The sequence below is a fragment of the Cotesia glomerata genome, linkage group LG5, assembly GCF_020080835.1.
Source record: "Cotesia glomerata isolate CgM1 linkage group LG5, MPM_Cglom_v2.3, whole genome shotgun sequence".
NCBI classification, from domain to species: Eukaryota; Metazoa; Arthropoda; class Insecta; order Hymenoptera; family Braconidae; genus Cotesia; species Cotesia glomerata.
Genome location: NC_058162.1, coordinates 5,787,757 through 5,800,516, shown reverse-complemented (window position 1 = coordinate 5,800,516; position 12,760 = coordinate 5,787,757). Strand labels below are relative to the sequence as shown.

Here is a 12,760-nt window from a genome sequence, read left to right as displayed (position 1 = left end):
AATAGTTAAGAAAATACAGTGCAATATAACAAAAGTCATTATTTAATAAAGCAAAATTTTATTTAATTATTGTACACAAGTCACGGCAGTCATATAATGACTGCAAGGTTGCTAGTAAACTGATTAACTGTTTGGGCTTAAAATCTTATAGATGATGTAAAAACAACCCGATTGGTAAATAATAATCATTAGAAATAAATTTATCAAGAGTTTTAAAGCCTAGGTGACCTAATGTCAACTAATTTCAAAACGCAAGGATGTAGCTTTTAAAATTCTAAATTTCTAAAAAAAATAGTAAACTAACCAACTGTTTGTCCTAAAAACCTTGTCGAGGATGGAAAAACAATCCGATTGGTATATAATAATAACCATTAGAAATCAATTCATCGAAAGTTTTAAAGCCTAATACATCCTGGCACACATTAGACACTGTGGCTCAGCACACTTAGAAAAAAAAAATAGAATTTTTAGTATAAGCCCTTGTAGCATCTTAAACGCGACATATTGCTAGTCAAAACTGTCAATTATTCCAATCAAGTAAATATAATCGATAATATTGAACTTGAAGATTATTAAAAAATTTTATTGATTAAAAATCTTTAATTATCGCTTCTATTGATTAACATTTTTCAATTGAAATAATAATCAACGCGCAGTGTTGAGCATTTTTCTCTTCAATTATGCTTTTATAATTTATGCACATTTTTTTTTTCCATTTCATAATGTAAGCTATTCAGTACGACTATAATAATTTAAAAATACTCAGATGTACTATTCATGCAAGCCGCTCCTTTTTTTTTTTTGTTTTTTAGCTGTGAAACAACATGGTGGTGTACAACTACCGAGTGTTTCCAGGCTTTACATTAATAAAGGGAGGTCGAGTGTCTCGGAGTTTTTCCAATGAACCACTGAACCCCCTCCCGCACCCGAGTAAAACTTTTATTTTTACTTTTGTTCGTAATTATTATTTTTATAGTAAAATTAATCATTCCGTCAATTTGTAGAGCCATCGACAAGTTTATTAGAATTTTAAATTCTAGGTTGATTGTTGAACTTTTATTTGAGAAAAACAAAATAATATATAAAAGATTACCTTCTCCAGCGTGCAATCTATCTTTGGAGACGTGACTGAATCTAAAATAAAATTATTTGGAGAAAGTTTAACTTACGGAAGATATTTCCGAGGAAATTCGATAAATCTTCAATTAAAATTTTAGTGGTGATTAATAATTATAATATTATTAATTATTTTTGAGTTATGGAAAGAAAAGTGAAAGAATTAAATTCATAACTAGGATTTATTAGAGTTTTAAATACCAGTCAAGTTTCTCTAATGTGAAATTGTAAAAATTACATTATTTCTGAGACATATACCAACTATTACAATTTCACTTAACATCTTTTTTAGTTTATAATAATAAAAGGTTTAAACCTTTAAATTTCCATTTCACATTTAAGGTAAAAGCCTCAATAGATGATCACTCCATGTATTTGTATATCTATATTCACAGGTTCAGTTGTTATAATTCACAGTACATTTATTATTATCTATAATTAGTAGCTCATACTTTAAATCTTATTGTTCCAATTAAAAATACATTTATTTTGATAAAACGAAAAAATTCATCACCGATAAATCGAAATTTTGAAAGTTTTAATTATTAACTATTAATTTCTCAATAAATAACATGAAAAATAATACATAACTTCTAGTTTAAACTTTAATGCAACTAAAAATACATTCGGAGTTGTAAAATTAGGTATTTCCAATTGTAATTACATTATTAAAAGATATAGTCTTAATTATTACAGTGTCAAGTGTTATACTTGCAGTTTTTTTACGAGGGACCTGTTTTTACTCTAAAAACTAATTTTTCCGTGTAATAAAAATTTATATCTCTTAATATTTTCACCTACTGTTAATAATAAACGTAATAATCTTTGTAGTTTATTATTAAAAGGGATCTAAAAGTGTGGACCCCTGATACTTGAAATTAATAACCACAAAACTTGCCATCTGCAGGTACATACAATCTTTATACAAAACATGAGAATGAGAGTAAGAAAGAAAAATAATAAAGGCTAAGCGTGAAACCCAATGACATTTTTGTCTCATACATTTATTTTTTGTACTTATTTCTTATCTTCTATCTTTTATCTTAGCTTTGTTATTTCTCACACAATAGTCCTTTCATTTCTCGGTCTTGTTTATCTTTCTCGGCGATCCTTGCACGTTATAATGTAATAAAGAAACCTCACGTACTGGGAACGTCAACTCTGAAAAGTGACAAATTTTAATCTGTGTCCTATTATTTTTTTTATTTATTTATTTTAAGTAATTACGTCTTGTAATTCTATAAACTAAAGCCAAAGAATAAAAAAAAAATAGAGGATCTGGTAATTAGTAATTAGTTGGGCGCTATTAAATTTATAGCATTAATAATCTACAGCTTGAGAGATTAATGAGTAAATGTCGAAACAAGGAGACGAATAAAAAGAGATAAATTGGTAAAAGGAGTAAAGTGGGATGAAAGTGGTAAAGGGAAAGTTGTGTAGACGACAGTTGCAAGCTCGTGTATGTCCATTTGACAATAAACTTCACCGTTTAATGGTCTCACGCTAAACTTTCTCGAGGGAGACACCTAGGCGTGACTAATTGTCGTTAGAAACAGAGGAAATAACAATACATACTGTATAGACAGTACAACTGGTGGATATTACCGAGTCATCCTTTTCTATTCAGTAAACGTCAGATTATCGATTTTACATGAATCCTTCCAATCCTCTTGTTCTCGCCAACAAAACGAAACAAAGTAGAACAATAGTCTTACAAAAACTGTATAGTTATATATCTTTAATTTAATTACCTAGGGTGCTAGTCGATTATGTAAAAGTATATATGCACGCAGAAAAAAATTTTGTTAAGATAACCTAAGATATGTTGTGGTAACAAATGAATTTGTTAACATAGGGATAACAAATCATATGTTAAAATAACAAAATTTAGATTATAACAAGTTATTGATATGTTATAACAACAGAACAGTTTTGTTACTATAGCAAAATCTTTTATTTGATTCGACAAAATACTTTAGTTGGTATAAAAAATTTTTTTGTTGAATCAGCAAAATTATTCTATTAAAATAACAAAGAAAATTTTTTGGAGTAACAAAGACAATTTGTTGTAGTAATAAAGAGAATTTGTTGGAATAACAAATAAATTTGTTACAGTAAATTTTATAAGAATAAATTTAACAAGCAACAAACTAGTTTTGTTATTGCAACTAAATCACTTTGTTACAGCAACAAAATCACTTTGTAACAACAACAAAATTACTTTGTAACAGTAACAAAATCATTTTCTTGCAGCAACAAAGTTATTTTGTAATAGCAACAAAATGATTTTGTTAGAGCAATAAATTGATTTTGTGATTTAACAAACTGGTTTGTTAGTAAAACTTGAAACATTTTGTTAATGCAACTAATGGATTTGTTGCTATAACTATACTCATTTATTACCACAACATATTTTTCAGTTATCCCGTCTTTTTTTATTTCAACAAAATCGTTTTATGCGTGTGGGGTATTCCATATCAAATCGACCACTTTTGAACTCGACCCCTTTAGATTTAGCTGAAACTTTATCATTCTTTTCTACCCTTTGAAAAACATTTTTGAAAATTTTTTCAAATTTTTTCATCCAACCCAAAAAAAGTTATGAATTTCGCAAAAAAATGGCTTTTTTATTTTCAAATAGCCATAACTTTTTTAGACATTGACCTTTGGGTACCTTTTCTTTTTAAAAATTTTTGTTTTTGAATGAACTTTTCGAAAAAATACACAAGAAAAATTAAATATGATCAATTCTATTAAATGATCGGTTTTTTTGAGCAAAATCGTCACTTTTTTTTTTATTTTTTTTTCTCAAAAAAAACTTCAATCAATTTGACAACTATTCCCGCTTATCCCGGGCAGGGCCGATTTTTTTTACATTTTTTTTATGTAATTGAAAAAAAAAAAATTTATTTTATTTTAGAAAATTTGACAATTTTTTTTTCAATTAAATAACTTTCTTATTGAAAAAAAGTTTTCTAGATTTGAAAGAAAAGAATTTTAGATAGACAACCTGAGAATTTTCTAACAAAATTTTTTTTCTCAAATCTAGAAAACTTTTTTTCCACAAAAATGCCCATATTTTTCAAAAGAAATTTTTTCTCTCAGAGTATGTGAAATTGTATATTATATTTAAAATAAAATCATTAATGGTATAATTTATTATTCTCTGGGTTATGAGTTTATTTATAAATTTAAATTAAAAGATAATTTATAGATAGATTTATTTAACATTGAGCAACAGTAAGAATTGCTTTTTACAATTTTTTCATCACGGTATTTTATATTAATCTGCATCTTATTAATACTTAAAATCCTGGCTCTAGCACCACTTTTACTTAAATTAAAAGATAACATATTTTTTATTTTTTTTTAATGAAAATATTAAGTGTACAATATTATCGATTATTCTAGGTATTCGCAAGTAATTAAATAAATATTTTTCTTAAAAAGATTTAGTGGTAATAAATAAAATGTCATACATTTTGGTTTAACCGGGAATCTGTAACTTTACTTTTTTTTGACTAAGATTTAGTGTCCCACCAGCTATTTGTCTCATTTATCAGAATGAATAGAGTAACCACCATGAGGGAAAAATAAAAAGAACATTTACTTGCGTGATATTTATTTCATAGACTCTGTACTTTTAAAAAGTTTCTTAGTAACTTGATGGTTTTTATTTCTTAATGTATAAATCTTTGTTATTTTTTTTTTACGTCTCGATTTCTCTTGTCAATTTACAGTTAATTGATTACATCCCTCGTCTCGTCTTACCCTTCTCCATTTCCATCTCCCATGAGCAATAAATTCAAATTTTGCCGAGAATCTTCAATCTCAACCCTTAAATTATTATTATAACATCTTTTTTCAAATAAATTGTGCGACAATATTAAATAATTTATTTTTGAATAAAATCATTTTAATTTAAATATTTAAAAAATATATTTGATTACAATACGGAAAATAACTAAAAATAAATTTAATATTTTTTCAATTTATAATCTCTCACGTATTATTTTATTAATTTTTTTCTATTTCATATTTTTAAGATGAATAAAATATTATCATTATTATATAATGTTTATTTTAGTAAATAAAATATTTAACATTTATTCACAGTTTAAAAATATTTTTTTTAATGAATAAATAAGTTCAATATTTAAAATAAAAATATCAATAAAATTTATTTATTTGTTCCAGGTAACATTATCAATATCAATTCTCATCAGTCTCCACGTATTTTTTTTGCTAGTCGTCGAAATTATACCTCCAACATCTCTGGTAGTACCACTGCTTGGAAAGTACCTGATATTCGCAATGATACTCGTTTCAATCAGGTAAGTTAGATCAATTTTATCCAATTGATAACTCGTATAATCAGATATGGAAAATCTTTTTCCTCTTTTTACCCTTTAACAATAGTACATATGAAAAGTATATTGGATTTGGATGCAAATTATATAAAATAAGAGACGTTACGGAGCATAACTGTTGAGGTTGAGAGTAGAGAGCACATAGCAGAGGTCGTAGTTGCCGAGCGTTCGGGGAATAGAATCAGAATCAGAATCGGAATCACAAGGAGTAGCTTTAAATCTGAATTGCATTGAGTTTAATTACTTCCGGCACTTGCAGAGTAAGAGAAAGCTGCCATTGCACTTTTACTATCTATTTTCCTTTAGCTCTATTTTATAATTATTGTCTCTCTTGTGTTACTTTTTTTTCGTCTTAAGAGATCTTGATTTGCTTCATTTTGTTGTTAGTACGGTTGTCAAGATCGAGATATGTTGAAGGATTATCTTTTATCTTATTTTGCTTTTTTTGTATTGATAAATTTATTTAGCTTCATTGTAACTTCATATTAATTGAAGTACTATTTTTGAATTTTGTTTAATTCAAAATTTTATTATCTATATTATTAAGAGAATAAGAAAAGTTTTGTCTTAAGGATAGTCATATGATAAAATCGTTTTTTTTTTAGTGAAATTTAGTGTCATAGCAAAGGTTTTGACTTGAATTTGTGCCTTTTCAAGATTTCATGTCATTCTCACCGATTGTCAATTTATTATGATAAGTATTTAAGCTGAATTCGAAAATGCTCTATTTCTAGATACATAAATGAGGAATTACCTTGTATCTTGTGAAAGATTAACATTTTTAAAGATATAAGCTCATCCCGATGTTACACTCATCGAGAACTTTCATTTGAGTACCCACATCAATTTTTCATATATTTATATATATATTATATATATTTATATATGAAAAATATATCAAAATGCATGTGGGTACTCAAATGAAAGCTCTTGAGGAGTGTAACGTCAGAATGAGCTTATATCTTAAAAAACGTCAATAATTAAGAAAGTACAGTATAATTTAACAGATATCTTGTGAATTATTGACATTTTTAAAGATATAAGCTCACCCCGACATTACACTCATCGAGACCTTTTATTTGAGTACCCACATCAATTTTTCATATATTCATATATATTATATATATGTATGTATGAAAAATATATCAAAATGCGTGGGTACTCAAATGAAAGCTCTTGATGAGTGTAACATCAGGATGAGCTTACATCTTTAAAAATATCAATAATTAAGAAATGACCTTGTATCATGTGAAATATTGACATTTTTAAAGATATAAACTCATCCCGATGATACACTCATCGAAACCTTTCATTTGAGTACCTACATCAATTTTTCATATATTTATATAAATTACATATATGTATATATGAAAAATATATAAAAATGCATGTGGGTACTCAAATGAAAGCTCTGGATGAGTGTAACATCGAGATGAACTTATATTTTCAAAAATATCATAAGTTGACAAAATACAATATAATTTCTTAATTATTGACATTTTTAAAGATATAAGTTCATCCCGATGTTACACTCATTGAGACCTTTCATTTGAGTACCCACATCAATTTTTCATATATTTTATATATTTATATATATATATGAAAAATGTATAAAAATGCATGTGGGTACTCAAATGAAAGCTCTTAATGAGTGTAACATCGGGATGAGCTTATATCTTTAAAAACTTTAATAATTAAGAAAGTACAGTGAAATTTATCAAAAGTCATTATTTAATAAAGCAAAATTTTATTTATTTGTAGTTAACAAGTCACGGCAGTCACATAGTGACTGCAAGGTTGCTAGTTATTATTGTTATTAATATTATTATTATTATTATTTTTGAACTGACTTACTAAAAATTTTGTTAAAAAAAAAAAAAAAATAAATAAATAAATAAAAAACATAAAAGTTGATTTTGATTGTTGTAGCTTTTCATTCATATAATCTCATGGGAATTTACCCTTCTTACAATAAAATAGAGAAAAGATATGTAAGCTTTTACATTTTAACATTTTTAGACCTTTAGATCTTCCGATTCAGATCTTCTCACGTAAGCCAAGTGGAAATTTTTGTACTCATCTGTTTTTCTGGTCCGACTGTGGGGTCCCTCCGGCAAATCGGTAAATCGGATAGTAAAAGCTTGCTCAGTGAATGTTCCTTTCTTTTGTAATATATATATTTATATAGATACGAATCATTTCCCTCGGGGTTTTCACTGTTTTTACTATGTATCATCAAAATAGAGTGTACATTTGAAAAAAAGGTAAAAAAAAAATATATATAACACGTAAACAAAAAATCTGAAAAGCATTGTTTCAGTTATGACAATATACAGATTACACTTCTACCGTAAACAATCTATTCTCAGAATATAATATATCTTTTTTTAGTTTAAAATTTTAATCTTGAAAAAAAAAAAAAAAAAAAGAATAACTCCTTCAATTTTTTAATTTCAGAAAATTTAAATATCATAGCATGAAAATGAATAAAATATTATGATAATTAAATATCTCCATAACCATAATGTGGAATTGATATGGAACTATAAATCGTGCTCACGATTAAAAACACTTTTAAATTAGTAGAATAATTTTATTATTAAAATATTAAAATCCCCTTTTAAATGGTTTTACATTTCATTATTTATTTGAATAATAAATTTTTAGATTTTATCAACTAGCCGTTAATTTCCCAAGAGTAATATTGTTAATTACATCATTAAACAGTCAATTTATCTCAGCGTCTACAATAATAATAAATTATTACCATAATACAGATAATAGTGAAGACTATTTAAGTACAAAAACATTTTTTCATTAAATAAACACATAATATAAACTAGCAACCTTGCACTCACTATGTGACTACCGTGACTTGTAAATTATAAATAAATAAAATTTTTCTTTATTAAATGATGATTTTTGTTAAATTACTGTACTTTCTTAAATATTGACGTTTTTAAAGATATAAGCTCATCCCGATGTTACACTGATCAAGAGCTTTCATTTGAGTACCCACATGCATTTTTATATATATTTCATATATACATATGTATATAATATATAAATATATGAAAAATTGATGTGGGTACTTAAATGAAAGGTCTCGATGAGTGTAATGTCGGGGTGAGCTTATATCTTTAAAAATGTCAATAATTCACAAGATATCTGTTAAATTATACTGTACTTTCTTAATTATTGACGTTTTTTAAGATATAAGCTCATTCTGACGTTACACTCCTCAAGAGCTTTCATTTGAGTACCCACATGCATTTTGATATATTTTTCATATATAAATATATATAATATATATATATAAATATATGAAAAATTGATGTGGGTACTCAAATGAAAGGTCTTGATGAGTGTAACATCGGGATGAGCTTATATCTTTAAAAATGTCAATAGTTCACAAGAAACAAGGTAATTTCTTAATTATGTATTTAGAGATAGAGTATTTTCGAATGCAGCCTAAATATTCATCATTATAAATTGACTATTGGTGCGAATGATATGAAACCATGAAAAGGCACATTTCCAGGTCAAGACTTTTCCAACGATACCAAATTTAACTATAAAAACCCATTTTATCATATAAATACACTAGTCACAAAATTTTGCTTATCCTCTTAATAATATAAATTATTTTATTAAAATATTTTAAAATTATTATTATAAATTATTTTAATGTCTACTAAAAACAATAAAGATTAAAATAAATCCTTCTGTTGCAAAATAAGTTTCATAAAAAAATAATTTATGTTCTTATTTAAATTTTATGATAATATAATTTTAAGGAAGAAATAAAAAAAAACAGTAATAAATTAATAAAAATAAAAAAATTAATGTTTTAAAAACGACCACTTTGTTTTTTATTATCATTATTATTATATGTTTTTATGTTTTAGGATTTTAACAATCTTGATTCTTGTACATATAGTGTAAATAGGTGGTATGGAGGTTACGGAAGGAAAATACTTTGGAAAGTAGCCAGAAATATATGTTGAGGAAGTAAAAGGAAACGAGCCAAGCTCTCTTTTCTTCCGCTCCGTAAAGCTAACGTCTTGTTTTATATTATCCGTCGTACAGAAGTCGTACAGAAGTCGTACAGTACCACAGGTTCATACATTTACTGAATTTACTCAAACATTGACATACATATAGACGATCAATATAAATTTAAAATAAATTTACCGTATTAAATTATCATCACTAATTATCAATAAATTTCTTCTTTAAGAGATTTTTCTAAGATAAAATTTTATGTTAAAATGAAATAAAATTTCATTGAATATAAATAGAATCTGGAGACAAACAGTCGACTGTAAAATGTAAAATTGAAAATTCCAAGCTGGCATATTGAGACAGAGAGATGTCATGGAGTAAGAATAATGGATAGTTGGATAGTTGGAATATAAGTAACCTCAATACGAGTGCTTCACACCCACTCGAAAAAATAAAATTTAATTTAAACTACGACAAAACAGACTGCAGAAATTTATATTCTTATCCAATATATATCTAACTAAAATGTATATTATCTATAAAATATTATTAAAGTTGTTTAATTAAAACTTTAAATGTAAATTATAATTTTTGGTTTTTGTTAGTGAAAGCATTCATTTTATCAATCTTAAATTAAAATTGATTTTCCCTTAAGATTTAACTGGATTTAAGAGAAAAGCTCTGTACCAGCGGCTGCACACCACATTATCAATTCAACTTATTCCGGAAGCTCAACAACCTTTTCCTTTCTCAACAAATAATACATCACTTCAGAACCAGGAATTTATCTACATAATAAAACTTTATTTAATATTTAATTTTCTTTCAGTAATAATTAGTTCTATAATAATTATCATAGTATATTACACTGCTCTGCTAACTCTCCAGACTTTTTGGTAGAAAGTAAAATAAAAAAAGAACTTTATCCGTAATTTTCCACTTATCGTTCTACTGACTGCATTGAAATTCTTTCAAACGCTCCAAAAAGAGAAAAATAAAATTGGATTGAGCGCCGTTTATTCAGTTGATTCATTTAAAGGTGACTTTTGGTACGAATGTCAAGTACGGCTTTGATTACTCAGACCCAAGGGAATCATTAAAGTCATTAGAATACGTCAGTTTTACAATTTTTAGCTGAATCTCATTTTCACAAATAATTCAACGTCAATTTATCAAATTTTAATATTTATTTTTAAATGTTGAAATCTTAATTAATTTTCAGGTTCTTGATATTTTACTGAAGTAAATATTGAGTTTGTACATCTTCTTTAATACGCTTAAGCGTAAATATTAAATGATAGAATTCACAGATGTAATTTATGATAGTGTATGCACTCATATATTTTAGACTTGCTTTTTTTATATAATACGAGGAAAAAATAGAGTTTTTAGAGAAAAAACAGGTCCCTAGTAGCCTTCATTATTTTTATTTCTCACTCTCATTCTCTCATTCTCTCATTCAAGTTTTATATATAAATTTTATGTACCTGCAGATGGCAAGTTTTGTGGTTATTAGTTTTAAGTATCAGGGGTTCACACCTTTAGATCCTTTTTAATAATAAAACTACAAATATTATTGCGCTTATTATTAACAATAGGTAAAAATATAAAGAGAGATAAATTTTTATTGCACGGAAAAATAAGTTTTTAGAGTAAAAACAGGTCCCTCGTAAAAAATTGCAATTATTACGCTTGATACTGTAATAATTGAGACTAGATCTTGTAATAATGTAATTACAATTGGAAATACCTAATTTTACAACTTCGAATGTATTTTTAGTTGCATGAAAGTTTGAAATAGGTTATTTATTATTTTTCAAGTTATTTATTGAGAAATTAATAGTTAATAACTGAAACTTTCAAAATTTCGATTTATCGGTGATGAATTTTTTCGTTCTATCAAAACAAATGTATTTTTAATTGGAAAAATAAGATTTAAAGTGTGAGCTACTAATTATCAATAATAATAAAGATACTGTGAATTATAACAGCTGAACTTGTAATTCTTAAACTCTCAAGCTAAGTTATCGAAATCTAAAAAATTTATACGAAAAATTACGGTGTGAGATATTACACGGAAAAAAGAAAAAGAGAAAAATTACATTATATAATGTAACGTGGCGCTTCATAAAAAAAAAAAACTGGAAAAATTACAGTTTCAGATTATAATTATTACAGATTTTGTAATAATTACATTGTAAAATGTAAATATTACATTGAAAGCTCTAAAAATTAATATTTAAAGTTTGAATTTATAAAAATATCGTCTTGAACTGCAATTTTTCTAGTTTTTTATAAAAAGCGACACTTATTACTATTTTTAATATAATTTTTCTCTTCTTCTTTTTTCTATGTAAATCTGAAAAGAAAATTTAAAGGTTGAAATCTTTTACTATTACTACACTGTAAAAAAAAACCGGTGTGAGTCTATGCGGTGTACGGTGCTAAAAATTCCGGTGTTAAATTCAACACCGAAATCGGTGTAGCACTAACACCGTTCGCGGTGTAAATTTTTTTTTTCGGTGTTAAATCGGTGTTATAAATTTTCCAGTGCTGATAATATTTTAATTAACACAATTTTTATAATTAAACTTTTTATGTTTAATAATTAAAAATAAATAATCAAAAAAAGTTAATATTTAATTTAAAAAGTTGAAAATAATAAAATATTAAGTAGATAAAAAATTTTAATTAAAATAAATACACTGTAAAAAATTTCGATGTAAAAATGGACCCGGAGCATTTTGGGACATCATATATATATCATCGGAAACTTAAAAATAGTGCATTTTAGTAATAATTTCATAACTTTTAAGTATTTTTTTTAAGATTTTCGGAATACTTCTAATATAATTTTAGAATCAATGCAATTTATTTGAAGCAATTTAGTTGAAATTTTGTCCTTAAAACTTATGTGGAATCTTTTTTGAATAATCTTAAAACATTTTTTTAACTACTTGAGAACAAATTTTGAATACTTTTGAGACATTTTTCGGATATTTTTGAGACAATTTTGGAACATTTCTTGGACAGTTTTAGAGAGTTTTTTCAACAAATTTGAAACATTTTTAGAACAATTTTACGACAATTTTGAACGTTTTTTAAACGATTTTCATAGAGATAATTTATTTTTGCACAGCTGTAGATTTGTCCCGAAATTAATGGATGAAAAATTTTTTGGACAATTTTAGGGTGTTTTTGGGACAATTTAAGAATTTACGAATTACCCATTTACGGTGAAATTCAAAGAATTTTCTTTTATAATGATA

General features: G+C 25.8%; 1 protein-coding gene across 4 annotated transcripts in view; it reads left to right on the top strand.

Annotated features, from left to right (window-relative positions):
• The window catches only part of LOC123264805 (acetylcholine receptor subunit alpha-like), a 68,713-nt gene that overhangs the window by 45,919 nt on the left and 10,034 nt on the right, over positions 1–12,760 (top strand). For all 4 annotated transcript variants that reach the window (XM_044728298.1, XM_044728299.1, XM_044728296.1 and 1 more), the window contains exon 8: positions 5,314–5,450. In XM_044728298.1, coding sequence (XP_044584233.1) covers positions 5,314–5,450 — 137 coding nt within the window. The remainder of the gene's footprint in view (positions 1–5,313; positions 5,451–12,760) is intronic.